The 21,371-nt window shown below is 42.1% G+C and overlaps 2 protein-coding genes across 2 annotated transcripts in view; one reads left to right on the forward strand and one right to left on the reverse strand.

Moving 5' to 3' along the window:
* The window catches only part of EMILIN2 (elastin microfibril interfacer 2), a 37,630-nt gene extending 22,320 nt beyond the window's left edge, over positions 1-15,310 (forward strand). The window contains exons 5-8 of the mRNA XM_081918031.1: positions 10,397-10,882; positions 11,825-11,866; positions 14,140-14,268; positions 14,941-15,310. Of these exons, the coding sequence (XP_081774157.1) occupies positions 10,397-10,882; positions 11,825-11,866; positions 14,140-14,268; positions 14,941-15,278 (995 nt within the window). The 3' untranslated portion in view covers positions 15,279-15,310. The remainder of the gene's footprint in view (positions 1-10,396; positions 10,883-11,824; positions 11,867-14,139; positions 14,269-14,940) is intronic.
* Positions 15,311-16,811: 1,501 nt separating this feature from the next.
* LPIN2 (lipin 2) overlaps positions 16,812-21,371 on the reverse strand; it is a 35,207-nt gene continuing 30,647 nt past the window's right edge. The window contains exons 18-20 of the mRNA XM_081918068.1: positions 20,865-20,979; positions 20,530-20,633; positions 16,812-20,147 (exon numbers count right to left, since the gene is read on the reverse strand). Coding sequence (XP_081774194.1) covers positions 20,003-20,147; positions 20,530-20,633; positions 20,865-20,979 — 364 coding nt within the window. The 3' untranslated portion in view covers positions 16,812-20,002. The remainder of the gene's footprint in view (positions 20,148-20,529; positions 20,634-20,864; positions 20,980-21,371) is intronic.

Raw genomic sequence — 21,371 nt, forward strand, 5'->3', positions numbered from 1 at the left:
TATCACTCTGCTGCCCTATGTTTCATCTATATTTTCTCTGTTTGCTGTCTTCCTTTCTCTTGGTCTTCCCAGGCTGCAAAGTACATTGCAATGTTGTAATGGTTAATATTTCAGGTTGAACAGCTGAAGTAGCACAATGGCACTCTTCTAGCCCAGGGAAGTAGTGTAGTACAGTATGTGAGATGTTGATCTGCTACTTGCCTGGACAGAATTGCTACCCAACTCAAGCTCAGAAGTGTAGGGTCTACATTTGTAGTTTTCCTTTCCAAGTATATATGACTACAAGGAAACGTCCAGCCCAATAGGTGCATGCGGTTTGCTTTGAATGAAAGCCTTCTACATTAAATGATGCTTGTGCCAGTTAGTGTGCAAAGGATTTCAGACTTACAAAGCAAATAGGTTTCAGAAAGTTTTGAGATGAAATGACAGCTGATACTGAAAAAATTGAGTAAGGATTCTTGGAGTACTAATAAACGAACTGTACTAGGAAATCTCTGATAAAGTTTTTCAGAGCGGTAACCATGTTAGCAGCAAAAATGACAAAGTGTATTGTGGCACCTTAAAGACCAATGGATCTTGTCCTACTTGTGTATATGTGAGTTTGTGTCTGTCACCTTGGGAATCAACTTGAAAAACAAAGCAGATGGTTCTCTTCGTCTGAAAATCATTAAGTCAAACTGAAGCGTTCAGTATATGGCTGCAATAAACTGCATCTGAATGGGCTATGGGCAACCTTTAATCTTACATAGGTTAGTTTTAACCTCAAGCATAGGTTTATGAAAATATCTGACAACGTATTATATGACTTAAATGATTGCACTTCAGTTTGGCAGGCTCAAACCATAATTGTCTTCCTTTGATAATAATTTTCGTACTGATTATCAAACAAATAGGTTAAATAATATATTCCAGTTGGAAATTCAAGCAGGGAAAAGGTGTGCTAATTTGCAGCCAAGAATATTCTAGCTTTGGCATCAGTTTTTACTTTAAGCAACATGGAGCCAAGGACATTTTTAATGAGTCAGTCCAGATGTATGTTGATGGGTTGTTGCTGTATAAGCCATGGGCCAAATCCTTATTTGGTTCTTAACTTATTCAGTGCTTCCCTGAAAGGTAGTGGGGTGCTTGCTTGGACACAGAAAGAATATTCATCCTCCAACAGCATTAGAATGTCAGGGCCTACTCATGATGAGCAATTTTGTCCTAGGATCAAACTTACTGTCAACTTCTCCAGTAGCTCACAACACAAAATTGCAACAAGGCCATCTTAAATTGGTAAAATACTAATACCAGTAGGGATCCACAGCACAATAAAGGTATTTGTGTTATCTTCTGATCATGCCTGGGCCATAAAGCAGCATGTAGAGTTGTGTCCAATATAGTAAAGGCAAAGGGTGGAAGTAATGGTGACATTCACCTGAATTACATGGTATATGTGGCAACCATTTTATGCATATCCAATTGGCATGCGACTCATAGGTCCTTTTGGACCTGGAAGAGGTCAGGACGGGGCGGGAAAGGGTGTGTAACAGGGCAGAACAGACTTATGTGCACTCCAGTGACGTTCACGGGGGCCAGGAATGGAGCCCCATGCAAAATGGTTGCAGGAGTTACCAGAGGGCCATGATCCAACCATAACAGGAGTGTCTCCCATGCTGTTCTGATAACAAATGAAATGGGCTACAATTGAGGTAGAGAAAGTCAGGAAAGCCATCAATGCATCTTGGTGTTCCTTCTGCAAATAGGACTGCATTAGAGGAGCCTAAGTCTAGGATCCTACTGCTGTTACCTTTTCCTTTATGCTCTCTCTATTGAATTCATCAGTAATGCTGGGAATGGATGGAGATTGAACTTTGATGGATGATAAAATTACAATTGGTTGATTGCCTAGTACTGTTACAGATTTTAGTTTTATTACTAACTTAGACTTCCTAGTATCCCTGCTTTGCATGAACCAAAGTGTAGAATCTGATGAAACCACTGATAATCATAATGAAAAAGAATATTTAATTAGGAACAGAAGGTAAGATGGCTGTGAAATTCTGCAGTCTGTTGGAGGAGTAGCCAGTGTGGTCCCCTCCAGATGTTGTTGGACTATAACACTCATCAGCCCTAGTCAGCATGGTCAGTGGTCAGCTGAAGGCCAGCATCCGGATGGCACTGTGTTGGGTACCCCTGGGCTAGAGGTTTTTGTTTTTTTTAAGGCAGTATAGTGGGACAAGGTTTTATGGATAAATGTGCGCCTGAATTGTTTCTTTTGCATGTTAGAGATTTTCTCTTGCAAAGCATGGCATATGCTTTGCTGATGTGGTGCATAGGTTTTGGATTAACTGTTGCTAACTCAAGTCATTAATCTTCTATATTTTGTGTAAATAGAATGGGTGAATCACTAGCTTTTAGTTTTGTCCCCTGTTCTAGTTTCTTCTTAAAGGAAATCATATTTTTTTCACACACACAAAAAGTCAACAATTTTGATTTTAGCACAGTTTTCTTTGTACCTTGCATACCTCATCACATTAATAAAAGTTGTGGACCAAGAAACAGAGGTTTAAATCTGAAGGTAGCTTATCTCAGTGTTTCCCAACCTTTTTTGGGCAAAGGCACACTTGTTTCATGAAAAAAATATCGAGGCACACCACCATTACAGCCCCGTGACGTCAGCGCGCAGCGTCACGCCGGGAGGGACGCACGAAAGTGTAAGTTTCAATTTTTTCCCCTCCCCCTTGCCTTCCTTCTGTGCCAACCGCCAAAAAGCCAAGAAAAAAGCCAAGACTTTAGGGCAGCAGGTCGACACGGAAGAAGCTCCTACCTAAGGACAGGTGCGACGGCCGTGTCCTCTTCTGCCACACTTGGCAGCCCTGCCTCACGGTCGTGACTCCCACCCTGATTTCTCCCCGCAGTCTGTCCCCCGACCTCTTCTGAAGGCTGGGGGGGGGGACAAGGGCTTTTCTTCCGACCCCCAGCATTTTAAAAAACCCCGGGACAGCGGAGGACTTCTCCGCTGTCCGGGGCAATCTTAAAATGCTTGCGGGCGGCATTTTAAAATCGCCCGGGACAGCGGAGGACTTCTCCGCTGTCCGGGGCGATTTAAAAGCCCCTGGGAAGGCAGGCAGGGGGGACAAAGATTTTCACCCCCCGCCCGCCTTCAGAAGAGGTCCTGGACCTCTTCTGAAGGCGGGCGGGGGCGAAAGCCTTTGCTCCCCCCTGCCTGCCTTCCCGGGAGAGGCAGCGCGTTTCTCCGCTGTCCCGGACGGCTTTTGAAGGCAGGCTTTTGAAAGCCGTCCGGGACAGCGGAGAAACGCAGCGCGTCCTTGCCGCTGCCCCCCGACTTGGCTGGAAGGCTGGCGGGGGGAGAAGCCTGCTCCTTCCCGTCGCCAGCCCCGCAAACTCGGGGGACAGCGGGAGAGGCGCAGCGCGCCATAGCGCTGTCCCCCGACTTGGCTGGAAGGCTGGCGGGGGGAGAAGCCTGCTGCTTCCCGTCGCCAGCCCCGCAAACTCGGGGAACAGCGGGAGAGGCGCAGCGCGCCATCCCGCTGTCCCCCGACTTGGCTGGAAGGCTGGCGGGGGGAGAAGCCTGCTCCTCCCCATCGCCAGCCCCGCAAACTCGGGGGACAGCGGGAGAGGCGCAGCGCGCCATCCCGCTGTCCCCCGACTTGGCTGGAAGGCTGGCGGGGGGAGAAGCCTGCTCCTCCCCATCGCCAGCCCCGCAAACTCGGGGGACAGCGGGAGAGGCGCAGCGCGCCATCCCGCTGTCCCCCGACTTGGCTGGAAGGCTGGCGGGGGGAGAAGCCTGCTCCTCCCCATCGCCAGCCCCGCAAACTCGGGGGACAGCGGGAGAGGCGCAGCGCGCCATCCCGCTGTCCCCCGACTTGGCTGGAAGGCTGGCGGGGGGAGAAGCCTGCTCCTCCCCATCGCCAGCCCCGCAAACTCGGGGGACAGCGGGAGAGGCGCAGCGCGCCATCCCGCTGTCCCCCGACTTGGCTGGAAGGCTGGCGGGGGGAGAAGCCTGCTCCTCCCCATCGCCAGCCCCGCAAACTCGGGGGACAGCGGGAGAGGCGCAGCGCGCCATCCCGCTGTCCCCCGACTTGGCTGGAAGGCTGGCGGGGGGAGAAGCCTGCTCCTCCCCATCGCCAGCCCCGCAAACTCGGGGGACAGCGGGAGAGGCGCAGCGCGCCATCCCGCTGTCCCCCGACTTGGCTGGAAGGCTGGCGGGGGGAGAAGCCTGCTCCTCCCCATCGCCAGCCCCGCAAACTCGGGGGACAGCGGGAGAGGTGCAGCGCGCCATCCCGCTGTCCCCCGACTTGGCTGGAAGGCTGGCGGGGGGAGAAGCCTGCTCCTCCCCATCGCCAGCCCTGCAAACTCGGGGGACAGCGGGAGAGGCGCAGCGCGCCATCCCGCTGTCTCCCGACATGGTTTGGAGGCTGGCGGAGGGCTTCCTCCTCCCCCAGCCCCGCAAGCTCCCAGAGCGATGCCAAAGCTGCGCGCAGCTTCGGCATGGCTCTGGGTCCCGTTCTGGGGGAGGGGGAAGCTCGGGCTTCCCCCGCCCCAGCCCCACGCCTGGCGGTGGGGGAATAATTTTTTTCCCCTTTATTCCCCCCCCCCTGCCAATTTTTCCCGCGGCACACCAGGCAAAGTCTCGCGGCACAGTAGTGTGCCGCGGAACACCGGTTGGGAAACACTGGCTTATCTCATGGCCTGGCATCTGACCAGAAAGCAAAGCATGACGTTACTTGGCATGTTGCCTCCTTTGGTGTCATCATTTTAAGTTGCCAATAGTAAATAAAGAACTATGAACACTGCTGAAAAAAGATGGTGCCCTGGGGATATTCTATTTTCAAATGCAACAATGATCTAAGTGCAGTTCGCCTTTCCAGCTGTTTTTCAGGCTGTGGAGAAAAGTCCCTGCTTTATAATTTATCCAAAAAAGAGTTAGACAGAGACTGTCCTAAACGTACCCTTTTAATTTACTGAGTTAACTACAGTGGAGTGACACCTGGGATGAATTTTGCCCTTGCTGTCTGGATTACTAACACATGCTTTGTCCAAATGGTGGTTCCTTTATCACTATTTTTAGATTTCTTTTAAAAAGCAGTCCCTGATATAAAGCAACTCAGTATCAGAGGCCAAAAAGGCCAAAACATCAGGTACTGCAAAGTATTAGCACATGGGCATCCATGTGTGGAATATTTATGGTGAACCACACCAAACAAGCTGACTCTTACACTTTTCTTTGGAACAATGAACCATCTGATTCCATCTAGATCTTTCATTGCCTTTTTCTCAATGAGAAGAATTTAAAAAGAGTTAAATTATATGGGTACAGTGCTAGAGATAAGGTAGCTTTGTGCCACATTTTTCAGGTGGCAAACCTCTATTTAAGGGTTGGTTGGTTGAAGCCTGGTTTAATGAGAGGTATTGCATTAAAATTTGTTAGCATACGAAATTTCTTTGCAAATCTTCACTATTGCAATTTCTCTTTTTTTGGTAATGCATGAGTGATCACCCTAGATGGATACTTTAAGAAAGCATAGCTAGATAATATAAAAAGTATTATTGTGTTTCTATCTAACATCATTATAGTTCTTTTCTTATAAAGAATACTTAGTACTTATTATTGTGTTTAATTCAAAGCAGTAATTTAGCGTCCCTCAGCTTCTGAGTTCACAGCCCCCATTTTTAGCACTCTATGTCCCCTTCCTTCTTAGCTGTCAACAACACACAGCTCCCTCTTAGCCCTTGGCTCTGAGTTATGTATTCCCCTAGTCCAAACAATCTAGTTTCCTTTCCACCAGCTATACTGGGGTAGGCAGAGCTTCCTTTTGTTTTAAATAAAAACACTCTATGAAATACATAAGGCCTGCATCAGTAGTGAATGTCACAAGAATGTTTTCAATTGCTGCTTTTCTTGGCAAATTACATGGAAATACGTTTCAGTCACCATTTCCATATATTTTGCAGAAAAACACCAGTTTCAATGCAGTGCACTGTTCACAAATGATGCAAGGAACATGTATTTTGACTATCTGTTAGAGTTCAAAGTGTCAAATGAAAACTTGCCTTCTTTAGGGTCACTGTTATCTTTACCCTGGGATTATGCAGTGAAGCATGGCTGCTTCTTACAAACTATTTTGCGCTATAGGCATATGCTATCAAATAAGAATGTGTGTGTTTGTCCATATATATTTGTGTCTTGTTTTTTTAAAAAGACATGTAAATGAAGACGGGGGGAAATGCAGGGTCCCATATATTTGCATTTAAAGGGAAAGGAACTTACTTACAAATGTGTGTGGTCTTCGTAATTAGTGCAATATGTGTGTTTGAGTATTTGAGTGCAACACATGTTGATGGGCTAGCTTCTTACATTCCATGAATTACTCTTGCTCATTAGCAGTTAGAGTATCTGTGAAGACTTTTGTGACACTTCAGTAACTCAGCCAATGATTAGCTGACAGACGGCAGTTAAAAGCTGATTTGGTATATGAACTTCATTTGCTTAGCATTATTATATACAGTGGTACTTTGGGTTACAGATGCTTCAGGTTACAGGTTCCAGACTCCGCTAACCCAGAAATAGTACCTCGGGTTAAGAACTTTGCTTCAGGATGAAAACAGAAATCGTGCAGCGGCGGCAATGGGAGGCCCCATTAGCTAAAGTGGTACCTCAGGTTAAGAACAGTTTCAGGTTAAGAACGGACCTCCGGAACGAAGTTCTTAACCCAAGGTACCACTTTATCTAGAATAATTCTCTGAGCCTCTGTGAAAAAGCTCTGACCCTCTCTGCCACTTCTGTCTTCACAGCATACTCTGAACAGAATATCTCACTGAAATTCCTGCATTGCAGGAGGTTGGACTTGATAGCCCTTGGGGTCTCTTCCAACCCTACAATTCTGTGATTCAGGGTGGGGGTGGGGATGTTCAGTCAAGCAGATGCAGAAGTAAATTGCACTTAGCTTTGTTTCAATTCACAAAGAAAAAAAAGCTAAAAAACATTTCAAGAATCAAAGTGCTATAACTAAACAAAAAGAAAGCTACATTATAGCCTGCTAAAGGAGGTGATGACACCTTACAGAATCACAGACTTGTAGAGTTGGAAGGACCATGAGGGTCGTCTAGTCCAACCCCCTAAATTGTAGGAAACTTCCACCCACCCATGACCCTGAGATTAAGAGTCTCATAGTTCAGGTGGCAGTGTTCTGGGAAGAATGACTTTGGCAGTCCCAAACATCCTTCAGCCCAGTGGGTTTTGACTATACTCGATTTTGGCCTTAGGTGTGATCATCAATAATAATAATAATAATAATAATAATAATAATAATAATAATTTATTATTTGTACCCTGCCCATCTGGCTGGGTTTCCCCACCCACTCTGGGCTACTTCCAACAAAGATTAAAAATACATTAAAATGTCACACATTAAAAACTTCCCTAAACAGGGCTGCCTTCAGATGTCTTCTAAATGTCAGGTAGTTGTTTATCACTTTGACATCTTATGGGAGGGCGTTCCACAGGGCGGGCACCACTACCGAGAAGGCCCTCTGCCAGAATATAACCACGATGTAAGTTGTGCACCTTCTGTATATTACTGTCGGGGGGGGGGGGAGCAAAGTGTGCTGCAAATGATGCTTGTGGTTGAACTAGATTGGCTGAGTGGGTGACCTTCATACCAGTCCTAGTAACAGGAAGCTTTGTCAGCTCAGGTATAAGAAGGCATCAATTTCTATTCCACCATATATTCATCCCATGCAGCACTTTTTCTGCTGCACTGCAGTATGGCTTCTTACAAAACCACATTATTTGTCTCACTGTCCACTATGGTGAAATTTTAAGTAATTAATTCTGTTATTCCACATCATTGCAATGCAAAGGAGATGCAATTCAAATTGGGGGTGGGGATTTATATATCTTTTGATTACATTCACTGGATGTGGGATGATGAAGTGAACATTGGCAATTGCTGCTTCCATTTTGTTGGTTGTCAAAAAGGATGTAGAATATTCTGTGCCAAAGAGCCAAGAGAATGTAGCATTGTCAGGGGCACCCACAGGATGGAATCTGTATCTTAAGAGATGTGCAGAATGGAAATTCGTTATGGTATGCCTTCTCCTGTCATTAAAACCCTATGATGTTGAAAGGCCGCACAATTTGAAGTATTGTGTTACCTTAAATACAACATGTTGGGATAATGGGATTGTTGCAGGGTCTTCTCCTTGCTGTCACTTTCCTTGGAATAGGGCATTTGGAGCACCACCTTATCAGAATATTGCTAAATTCAGCAATGACACTTACAATGTCAACATAGTTTATCTGCCTCAGATAAGCAGAACAGAATGGTGCAGAAATATATTTCCACTCATATCTCTGTATTCTCTCATAATTGTAGAGTTCACTCAGCCTGCTAAACATAGTAATACTTTAGCTAACACATCTATCAGCAGAATTATTTATACTATAGAAGATACAACAGTATTGTTTGATAGGGTGCCCATTTTTTTAAATAGCAAATGTCCTGAGGGCAGTGGGAGCTGTAGGATTTTTTTTTCTATATAAAATTTTGCACTGCCTAGGCAACATTCACACAGATTATCCTAAATAACATGTGCTCTGTTTATGATGTTATTAATAATCACTTTTTCTTACAAAATGTTTAGGGGTACTCTCATTTCCCTAATCATATTGAAATACTGCCCATCAATGAGGCTAAACTTAGATTCACAAAATGTTTAGGGCTGTGCGTACCTCTGCGTCCCCCCAGGGGGGAAAAGCACTGGAAATAGGGTGATTACTGTCTTTTTGCAAGCCAAGAACCAAGGCTAAGAGAGGCTGGTTTAGCAGACCTATTTCCCCACCACCTGCAATTACGAGTATATATTGCAGTTGTACCTTCTATAGGATTGCCTGTCCTACTGCCTTTGGCTCCCCTTCCCCTTTATCCCCAAGGACACAAGGACCTATGCATGTGGCAGAATAACAAGCAAGGGCTCCCTCTCACGGGACTTAGGGGGAAGTAGGAAGCAGGAGCTATCAGTCCTGGCAACTGGGCTATGGAAGCTGGTCCTGACAAGCGTTTTGGAAAGCATTTTGGGTAGGCCAGATTACTAGGATCACGTGGAAACAGCTTGCTCATTTGGTTTGTTCACTTCTCGTATCTCAGTGAACTATTTCTTTCATAAATTTCCTTTGTCACGTTCAAGATATCCCTGCAGCAACTGCATATATGTTAGAATACGAACTAATATCTTTCAGTGCAGTCAGTGCTGCAGTAATTTCCCTTCAGCACTTAAGTAGCACTTTTTAAGTCCCCAGAGGGCATTATGCATTTTTAAAATGGTAAACATACTAATATTTATCAGCCTAAACTGCTTCATAAATCCCACTCAGCACTGCTGACGTATTATTTGGCTGTGATCATCTAGCAAGTCTTATGTAATAAAAGTGGGGCTTCCCCTTTGCTGGCAATGGGGAAAGCAAAGCAAAACATACCCATGTTTCTCTCATAGCCCTAAGCTCTAAAGCAGTAAGGATCATGATATGATGTTCTATATGTAACAGCTTTAAATCCTTGTATATGCTTCCCACAAAACCATCTGTGAACTTATACAACAATGACAAGTATATTACATGGTTAGAAACAGGCAAGAACTGGGGCGGGAGCTGGGCCAATTGGCATAGGCCTACGATTTTGAGGGAGCTTGCTCTGGGTCTGCTAGGTAGAGGCAAAGGTTACTGAAAAGCTTGGCCATATTCCCAGCTTTGCAAGGCCCTAGTTAGACAATCTGAATTCAAAAATAGAAAGAAATGTTAAATCGGGAAAGATATGTCCTTAGCCCTGTGTCTGCAAAAACAAGACAGGGTTAACAACCTGTAGGAAGAGGTTGTTGATGCAAATCAACTGCAAGCTTTCCCCTAGAGTCACCGGAGGGTCATGCCATGGCCCTAGCCACCACCTGGGCTTCGGACAGGAACCACGACCACCGGATTTCTTTAACGGAATACTCTTCAAAGGGAGGGGTAGGTGATGGCCACAACCTCCCCTCCAACACACAACACATTTTCCAATGCCGGACCGCCAAACCTTACAAAGCTGTGATGGTTTGTTCCGTGCATGTAGGAACAAAACAGGCAGAGCGCAGGGCCCACGACTGCTTAAATGCGGCAAACCATGCCCCCCAGCTAGCTGGATAGGCTGGCTGAGGGTGTGATGCAGGCCCGGGACTCCCTGTGACTCCGGGGGCCCAACCATGCCCCCCTGCAAAGTGCGGGAAGCGAGTCCCACTCGCAACTCCTCCCCTAGCGGAAGAGGAGAGGCTTTGCCATTCTTATATATTCAAGTATTATTCAAGCCAAGTTAGCCAAAACTTCTGATTGGTCCATTTTCTTCCCTCTACAAACCTTTAGCTGAAAATCCAGCGGTGTTACTACCAAGGAAACCCCAAGGAAAGATTCCCCTGCCACCACCAGATCCAAGAAAACCATTACAACCATCTCAGTCAGGAACACATCCAGCACCATCACAGCCAAGGACACCACTACAGCCACAACCAGGGGAACATGTGCAGCCATCACAGCCAAGAATACACGTACAGATTCCAGAAATAAGAATACCTTTGAAGCCATCAGATCCACAAATAATCGTACAACCACCATTGCAAGGAATACCTCTTCAGCCACCAGATTCCAGAACTCCTCTACGGCCATCATCACCAGGATTTAAAGCAGGATCAAAACCTTCCTTGCCTGGGTCAAGTGGGATATTTATGGAAACTGGACAGGCAGGACCGCCTGGTCCAGTTTTAATGTCGGAAAAAGGACAGAAAAAAAGCATAAATGGCCAAAATGGCCAGAATAACATGCTGGTTTCCGAAGGGTCTGCTGGAGCACCAGGTGAGCAGATTATCTCTGAGTTACTTGTTGTTTCTTGTCATTGATAAAATATGCATATTTATTCAGAATCCGGTGATCAGATATTCTGTGTAAAAAATATGACTGTTTGTTCCATACCAACATACCTGAGGAATCCAATGCTCTTTCCCTTTGCATGTTGGGATTTACGATGCTCTGGGGTCGCCCAGAGGCCCCCTCAGTCCCACTGACCTTTCCGAGTGTCCTCCTGGTAAGCACAACTCTGGAATGGCACGTTCCTTCGTTCCAGTGTGCCCTTCAGTGACATCTTCCAGATGAAAGATGCACACTAATCTTCTGGCATAGCGCAGCAAGAAAAACGAACCATCCGTAGATCTAAACTATGTATTTATTTATACTATATACAGACACAGAATCATGGCTCTCTCTCATTCAGCTCCAAGAGAGAACAGGCAGGCAACTAGTAAGAGTGAAAGTACATTACATAGTACATACAGATAGGACTGTATCTGGTTCTCACGCTTCTTCTCAGTCATGTGAATTACACCAATCACATAATGCAGCCTCGGAGGAGTGATTTGCTAACATTGTACACCACTGCAGTGGAGGATAGCAGCCATTCCTATCTGCAATATTGCTGCTTCCCACCAACATTGTATAGATAGTAGCAGGAGCCAATATGTACGGTATATTCCTTTCTTCACTAAAACATGCAGGAAGGGAATGAGAATGTGCCAGGTCATGGCCCTCTAAATTTAAATAGCAGTAATTAAACCACTTACTGGTAGTCTACTATAATGCTACTCATTTCAAAAGGACCACTCCAAAAATTCTGAGAAATGCAAATGCAGAGTTTACTAAGTACTATAGTACAGATACTGGTGGTACTGGAAGGAGGGGTGTTTCATTATTAGAGACTGTAAATTTGCTTGAAATATGCATCTTTTTCATACTTGTTTGTAGGTTATCCAAAACTTCTACGGCCTCCCTCTACAACTGCACAAGGTAATCCCACGTTTTCAGATTTCTTTTCTTTTCTTTTTGCTAAATCCCATAACTTGCTTGCTGGCATTTACTAAAGCAGTTTATAGCATAAATACTATTTCAGATGACAGTTATTTCTTGAAATATTAACTAAGAAACTATTTCTTCTAGTATAGTTTCAAAATCTGAAATTTATAAACTACTTTCCCTAAATCATCCTCCTGCCCCACTGCCTCCTCTGTTCACTCTTCAGATTCCTGGCTGTCTCTGACACCTAGAGATCATTATTTAGTAATTTGTATACAGCCCTTCATCCATAGTTCTCAGGGCAGTTCACAAGATGCATGTAAAAGGCTATTAACTAAGTAAATAAGCAAAGAGGATATTTTAATACCTCCTTGTTGCTTTCCCTCTGTTTACAAAGGAAAGCTGGTGATATTCTCCTCTCTCAGGTATCCTACCCAAGTAGGAGTACAAAGGCTGATGCTGAAAATAGGCATATATGTCAGCATAGTGTCTGGGGAAATGAGGTGTATCATGATTGAAACACACGCATCAACATATGGCTGAGTGCTGGCATTGAATACATTGTGGCATGCACACAGATCCAATAATTTGTATCTAGTAGTCTATTACCTTCAATCTTCATGCAAGGCTAGGCGTGGAGAGACTTAGCTAACCAGAGCCCTTCCTTCAGCTAAAGATCAGAAACTATTCTACTTAAACTGTTCATCTTAAACTGTTTAAAGTAAAAACAAAAAAAAATTCTTTCCAGTAGCACCTTAAAGACCAACTAAGTTAGTTCTTGGTATGAGCTTTCGTGTGCATGCACACTTCTTCTTCTTACTTCTTTAAAGTAATTGGTTGTTGACACGTTCCAGACCCGACTGTGTGCAGGTGACTGACTGCAGAGAGCATAGCACTGCTGCTAACACTTGGATAAAGTTAGCTTTCTCATATTAGGCTGTTATGTGGCTCCATTGTTTAAGATAATGCCACTGAAATAATTGAGATTAAGGTAATGGTGAGCTTCATAATTTCTTTGCGTCAGCTGGCAGTCTATTGTATCAACATCTTAAAAGGTTATATAGTGTGTATATACAAATGCTGTAATAGTTACCTGGAAATTTATCTGACTACAGTTGGAGGTGTGGTTCTGCAGTCTGTTAAGCAGGGGTGAGGAACTCCAAGTCTGGAGGCCAAATGTGCCCCTCCAGGCCTCTGTCTGGCTCTTGGGACCCTTCCCAGGCTATGCCCCCTCCCTACTGGTCCTGCTCCATGCCCTCCCAGGGACAATAGGTTTGCAGGGCCCAGAAAGGAGCAGCTACTATGTAGAACTGATTGAATAAGAAATCAATCAAAGTAAGTTTATTGTACTAGCTGAAAGCCATGTTAATTCCATACAATCACAAATTAAAGAATAAAAGGAAATAGCTACAAAAATATTAAACTGGAGGGAAGTAAAAGTTAATTAAAACATCACTTTTGAATGTGTGTATAGAACAGTTGCAGCAAGGGAATATGCAGGGCCTATTTAGAAAAGTACTTCAGTGGGAAGGACTGGGTAGGGGAAGCTAAATCCATCCACACCACTCCCTAGAATGACTGTTTTTCTAAGCAGGCTCTGCATGCACTACACCGCTCTGCTAGGTGGATGAAGTAGAAGAATTGTACATATATTACTCTTAGATGGATTGCAACAACTGCTTGTTCACTTTGAACTTAGTTACTTATAAGGAATGGTCACTTTCACTGTGCCAGCACATGGGACTAAAATCGAAGGTTTGCAATGAAAGCAGTCTATTTAGCAAGTTTGTGTTATGCAACACACTTAACCCTTAGCAGTTGTGAAATGGAGCATGTTGCAGTAGCCTCCATGTGGTGGTTGTGATCTGTAGATTGACCTAGTACTTTCTGCATTGGGCCTTCTTGGAGAAGCCGAAAGGCTTAAAGCCATGAAGGCCATCTTCATGTGGTGGTAATCTCTTTTAGCATAATTGGGATGTGGTACGCAAAGCTATAGCTATATCCATTGTGTTTATTCATTCCACACACTTTTGGTGCTGAATGAGATAGGGATAATATTGCTATTCACTTTGTAGATGATAGGAAAAGTGTAAATAGAAGAGGACTGTCAGTCGTCATAACAGTGGTGAAACTGCAAAAGGTGTGCTTGTTTTGTTTTTGCTGAAGTGTTCAATTAAGGGCATGGGGAGAACTTCATGTATAAGACCAGCTAAAGCACTTGTAATGCTGCATTATGTGTCTAAATTATGACCACTTTTTCATTCTAGGAGCAGCTGTTACTTCACCGGTGTCATTCTCTGCTGGTCTCACTCAGAAGCCTTTCCCTAATGGTGTGGGTGTGGTACATTTCAACAAAGTGCTTGTAAATGATGGAAACCATTATAACCCTAAAACAGGTATTGAAAGGTTCATAATTGATAAAGGGAAACGGGGGCAGAATCTATTGAATGATTTTTTTAAATTTTAAATTTTGTAGAATTTAAATGCATTCCAGCATTTTCTCAACTTGTACCTGCGTAATATATAAAGCAACTTAATAGGAGGTTCCTTTCCTGTCCAAGTTAGTGTGAAAGTAGACACTACTGATACATTTTTTTCAGATCTCTCAAGCTACTGAGGTTGGTATTAACTCTGTTGCTAACATCCATTTCTTTTAACCTCCCCAATATTGTTTAGTCCTTGAGCATGCTGTCTTCCCCCCATAAAGTCACAAATACAAGTGGCAGAACTGAAGGATTTAATGTTGGGAGAACTTGCTAACAGCAGACACCATTGCATTCTTTCCTATGCATTGGGGAACTGAAGTGAAGTCACAATCAGCTCAGTGGATAAAAATGTATAATAAGCATGTGCAGGAGCTAAGGGAGAATGAGTTCATAAGAGGAATTTTATGTGAAGAACTCCTCTTCGTTGTCATGCCAAATAAAATATGACACGTTCAAATTAAATGCCCTTTATTTCCTCCCAGTTATTGTACTGACATACTTGTGTTATTTGATAAAGCGGTAGGAATTGGATTTGCGCCAACTGTACTTGTGTGTTTTGATTAATGTGCGTCTTCATTGCAGGCGTCTTTACATCTCCCTATGAAGGTCGTTATCTGATCACAGCTGTTCTAGCTCCAGAGAGAGATGAATACGTAGAAGCTGTGCTGTCTGTTTCCAATGCAAGCATTGCTCAGCTCCACACAGCTGGCTACAGGAGGGAGCTGCTCGAACACCACCGACCACGATCAGGGAAACGAACTTGTGGTGGAACAGGGGCTTTCCATCTTGTTCTTCACCTCAAAGCTGGAGCTGAAGTAAGCATTGTAGTTACTGGGGGCAAGCTGGCCTACACAGACTCTGATGAAATATACTCCACATTCAGTGGGGTGTTTCTATATCCTTCCCTTTCTCGTGCATAGAGGGGAGTAATTAATAAATGGTGAAGCTTTAATATTTTATTCCTCATTTTTTTTCATCACCTTCAATACTTCTCTGTTTTAAGTGCAATCTTTACATGACTATATTTTCTTTCCCTCAGTTGACTTTCTTTTAGATTATGGACATTTAAACACCCTACAAAAGAACAGTAGTTACTATGGGGGTATCACTGAAATATGTTCAAAGTAAATTATGCACTGTTTATTAACTTTTGAAAGAGAGACTTTATAATTGCAATCCTGAGTCATTAAAGCTAGTTAAATAAATTTAAAAATTATCCTTGTGAAACTATCTTGTTTTCATGCATTATCCTTAAAATGCTGAAAGAAGCAAAGGAGGTCCTTTTCAATTGTTTGAACTAGCTGTTGAAAATTATAGCAGTGGTTGCAGCAATAACTTTTGTATTTCACTTTCTAGTCTTCAAAGCATTTCATGTGCATTAACCTGTTCTAACAATCTTGTAAATCATGTTGTCATCATATTTTAGATAGGGGGAATGGAGCCCAAGGCCACAGAGTAAATTCAGGAAAAAGGTGATATTTGAACTACTATGCTAGAAGTACGAGGTTCACACAGAATTAGGTTCTTGTAAGTATCTGATGTCATAAAAGCCACTTTCACTTGATACTACTTTAATGTCCTAAAAGCTTTCATCTGGGAAAAGTGGAAGTTGAGAACAGGCATAATACAACATGGTCTAAATAGCATCACTCCCTTATGTGTTTGTTTTTGCAGCAAACTATATACTAAAAAGCAAAGACACCCAGCCAAATAGGCCACACCCTCCTTTTTCTGTACTTGGTAATCTACTAATGGTGTTAGGAATTCCTGCAGCCAAGGAAAGAACATCCCTCATGAGGCTTGAGAAATTTCTCTCCTTGTCTTGCCTCTTCACTCTTGCAGTTCATCCAAGTTATTACAAACTTGTAGCCTACCCTAAAATACGGAAGATGGCGCTACATGTACTTGTTCTGTAGGTTATGAGTGGAGTTTCTTTATCGCAGATAGTGCAGATACAGTTTTGTGTACTGTCTTAGTCCTATCTACTCATACTTAATAGAAGACTGCTGCTCTTCTGTGGGAATGGCCAGGAGCCCTTCAGTAAACAGTGGGTAGTGCCTTTACTAAAGGTCTCCCTCATGTCTCCAGAAGAGGCAGTCACAGTAAAAATCTAGTGCTTTATTGTAGTTGGCAGAAATTTTGCCCCAGCCCCCAACTGCATGAAGGAGGCTCACCAGCCCCAGTTCTGCAGCAAAATTATGGAAATTGCATTTCTCAAAGATACACATCACTTCTATGGTAACCCAAAACCTTTTCAGCCTACTTTCAGGTAAAGTCCAAAATGAACGTAACTACGGGCTTTTTCAGCTGACTGTCTCATCCGTGTTTATTCTCCTCTACACCCAAGGTAACTTTTTCCTATATTGTACTGAATGGAATTTCTGTGATTAGGCTGCAGGCTGTTCTGAGCGCCACAGGGAATAATTTCAAATGTATAAAGATAACACATGTAGTGAGGTTTTATTGTAAATTTTATTAACACAGCACAGTGGACATTTTTTCCTAACAGACCAGTCTTTACAAAAAAAAACACTGTACTGGAATGTTCAATGATTAATAAGTGAATAAAGGTATATCAAAGAAAAAACTGGTTATAACACAATTAAATAGAATGTACTGAAGAAGTATCTCCAATCTTGCATTCAGAACCAACCACAATGTAGATTCTCTCGCTCTCTAAAGAAAGGTGTCAAAAGTTTTGCTGATGAAAGCCTTATCGCAAAGGTATCAGTTCTAATATATCTGTCTTACATATTAGTTGCTTTAAAGACTTGAGATATCTTGCACTTCAGTTACCAGCCTGCATCACAGCCGTATTTGCATAAATGGAATGCATTTAGAAGTTTCCAATGCTGAGCCATGTAATATTTTTCCAGGTGAGGGCACAATTCTTGAAAAAGTATATGGATAGCGGAGTACTGTTTTTCAAGGATCCCATTTACCCTGCTTAATAGAGACTATTTTTGCATTTACACACACATTCTCTCCTCCAAATACTAGTTTTAACACAAGGACACAAGAGATCTAGAACCTTTACACTATAGAAAACAACTGTTTTCTTGCATAAACAAGCAGAGATTGCCTTATTTATCCATGCATTACTTGCAGGCTTTGATTTCCCAGCTCCTTACTTTACTTGTATTCATTTTATATGACAAATTCCAGGTAAATGATTTGAGAGGTGCAGCATAAGCTGTTCAATACACTTCCAAAGTAAAAGGAAATGCATATTCAAAAACAGCCTTTAAAAGGTTCTTTGTTCATAAACACAAATGTATATCTCTTTCATGGAAAGAACTAAGAAACTTGTGCTGATCTGAAATAGATTTAGTACAAGCGTTGTTTCCCAATACCAGTTCCAAACCATCCATTTCCAGTACAGCAAGGAAACAGATTAAAAATTACCTCTAGCAGATAGCTATATTGGGCACCATCTACCAATGAGCAGCTCTGGAGTCACTGAGGTAAAATCCAAACTCATCATGTAATGGTCTGCATAGCGCTATTCAAATTGAGACCAAGAGATAGAAAACAATAGTATATCATTTTAAGAAGTGCATATTTTGTTCAAAAGAAGGAAATGTTTGGATCAAGGTGACTCAAGAGTACTCTTCAGCATTAAGCAAAAGGGAATTCTTCCAGAAGTTTTGGAAATTCTTAATATTCAAAAGCAGCACACAGATCTCCACTCCAAACACTGTCAGAATTATTCACTCCAGTTAACAGTACTGATGCCTTATGAGGAGCAAGATAACCTATTACTGCAAATGTGAAATAATGTACCGTACCTCAGAATAAAGAGAAGAAAAAAGATTAAGAGCATAATGTGAAACAAACATTCAACTCAAATTGAAATTTAATCTAGGATATTTCAAATTTTCAGAGTGCTTTACAGAATACCATATAATATGAAAACGAACAAGTGCTAAATGTTGGAGTGAATTTTATCCAGTACAGTAGGCTTTTCTTTACTAGAGCTATAACTTGTACTTCCTTGTGTGTGGAGATTTAGGTATTCTATTACTTTAAGATATCTGATTGAAAAATAGTTTCAAACCACATACCACATGACAATACAGAGCCCAATCACTGTTTAGTTAGAAATTTCAAGCTCCAACATTTTCCTAAGGTTACATCTACTGTACTGATCTATTTAACTGATCTAATTAGTCTCAAATGTTTTCCCTGTACAAAGTCAAAAGGAGCACATTACTAGTTGTGAAACTCCTCGATAAGTCTGATAAAGATTTTATTGAGAGCACTACGTCTAGTCCTTAAGTGCTGCTACCATAGTTGACAACATAAAACCAGCACCGGTAGCAAACCTGCAGATTAAATTTAGTAGTTCATACCTGGCAGAGAATACAGTTTTGATACATTTACATGGATCCTTTGGGTGACCAGGAAAGCACTAGTCAGCATTTCAGTTCTTAAGGACTGACCTAGCTTCAAGTTATATGATGATTCAAAAATGTTAACTCTTTCAGTTTGAGTTGGTTAATGGCATAGTAGACTAACCTGGCAGGGAGTTGGAATGTTTTTTGTTTTAATCAACTATCATTTTTGTGTCAGGGGTTGGATAGAAATAGGTGAAAGAATGTAAGACAACTAGCTACTTAAATCAGGATCTCGATTGCTTTTGGATACACTGTGGAGCTAACATACTGAATGTCTAAACAGAAGTAACATTTTTGTACCTGACACACACAGTATTTCTCACTTGGATGCCCTTGTCCTGTGCCACTTTTATCAAAACTGAAAAACCCTGATACAGAGTTCTGGAAAGGCATTAATAGTAGTTCCAGTTTTAAAGACTGACTATATACATTACCTTCTGTTATAAAACAAGAATTTATCCCTGAATATTTTCTGAATCTGTTGCCTGCTGATCTATACAGTACCAATGCTAAGTGCAATTAAGAGAGCTGTTTGCAGCAAAGATGTTCTTACTGTTCTTTAGAATTCTAATTTCACATAGCAGCTTAGGAAGCAAAATTGCTGCAAGAAAGAAAAAGCATCTCGGACAGCCCCAATCACTGTATAGTAGTTGTTTATTCTTTTCTTTCTTTTTAAAGGCAATATAAACCATGAGTGGGTAATAGAAGTACCATTTCCACTACAATCCTCAGTTCTTTAAAGGTGTAGCAAAACAGAGTGACCACTACACGCGAACTCATGAATCCTTAAGATATTTTTAAAGAAATTAATAATGAGAGAGACATTGTATCTCAAACAGCCTAAGTGCTGAATTAAGTACTAAATATAATTCCTATAGTGGGCCTATTAAATCTCTGCTATCAGTTTTACTTACTTTCTCTTTTCCTTTAAGATGATATATCAAGGAGGCTAACATACATAACATCACACACATCCACTGTGGTTTGTATATATGAAGATGCAAATCTGCAACTAAATTTTCATTTTCTGTCCTCTATCCTCTGGATGGTCTGCTATTTCAAAGGATTGCTATCTTTCTAATGCCTTAAATCAAACTGTAAGGACATCTTAAAAGAACAAAGAGAGATCAGCCTTGCATTTTGTTTGCTTATGCCAAACCTTTGGCGCTTCCTGTATTTAATAAGACACATGGTACCAAAGGATAAAGGAGCCTCTGCAGAAGGAGGTTCTCTGTGATCAGTGCTGTTCAAGCTAAGTCTTCTATGTTCACTTCAGGAAGCTGTTCTCTCCAATAGCAGAAGGAGCTGAATTCTGGGCATACAAAAGCAGAGCTCTGTTCTTTATTAAGAAGTGGAAACACATGTTCTACTAGTTCACTCAGCCTATAATACCTGTATGCAGAAATAAATAGGAAGGGTTACTCATTGTTATACAGTGCAATCCTGTACATGCCTATTCAGAAGCAAGCACCACCAAATTCAGTGGGACTTACTCACAGGTAAACATCTATAGGATTGAAGGCTTAATATAGCCAAGCAGCAGTGCTAAAAAAATCAACGCTTGTCTAATTCTGGGCGTGTTTAATGGGATATAAACCTTACCAGGTTTAATCACCTCCACAACTGACTTCTGCCCATAGTCAAATCATTTAATACACTGGGAGATAGCCATGATTTTAGGCACTTTCCTAAAATTGCACATACTAGGCAGCATGGTTACCCAAATCAATTCAAAAATTGTTCTTCCCACTGCTTTTAAAAACCCTATACTTACGAAGATTTGTTTCCCTTTGTTTGTTCCTGGATTAGTTCACCCTTTGGGTTGACTGTGAATATTCTGCAGTCTGGAACTCCAACTTGCATGTAGGCATACACATCCTGCAGTCAACACAACTACATTTTAGACTAGAGGCCATAGTGCCATTTTTTTAATTGAGAAAATGTCACATTACAAAATTCATATGCATGTACTCACTCCGAAACACTTACAGAGATACGTGAAAAATCATCTCAAACTCCTTCCTACGTTTCAAGAACTATTTGTGCATTTAGCATATTCATGTAAAACAGCAGAACAGTTTAACTAATTGTTGGATGGTGCAGACTTACATTAGGTCTGTTTCCAAAAGCAGCATAGAAAGGTTGTTCACATGGAGAAAATAAGTTCTTGATATCATTTAAACACTCAATTTTGAATTTCTCTGGTTTCTTTTCTATCACTTCCCTGGGGGCAAAACATTAAAAAAAAATCAGATATTTTCTGTGGCCTAAGGCAATACCTTAGAGAAATATTGTCCAGGTTCTTAACAAAGTTATAACATTTAGTTCTGCTCTTCCTAAAAAGGTCATTTAAACAGATGAAACAAAACAATATATGAAGACAGCTAGGCACTGATGTAAATCAGTGCAAGTACAGCTATTGCCTCCTCCTGAAATGCTGTTGCCATGTGCCAGCTTTTGCCTTGCAATGAAGCTGTAAAGACAGTACAGTTTAACATACTCACTTGGAAGAAGGGGCTCAGTGGCAGAGCATATGTGTGTGAAAGAGCCCAGGTTTAATTATTAGTATTCTCAATTAAAGAATCTGGAAGGTGTTGAAAGAACCTCTATCTGATT

The sequence above is a fragment of the Podarcis melisellensis genome, assembly GCF_964234715.1.
Source record: "Podarcis melisellensis genome assembly, chromosome: 7".
In the NCBI taxonomy this organism is placed as follows: domain Eukaryota; kingdom Metazoa; phylum Chordata; class Lepidosauria; order Squamata; family Lacertidae; genus Podarcis; species Podarcis melisellensis.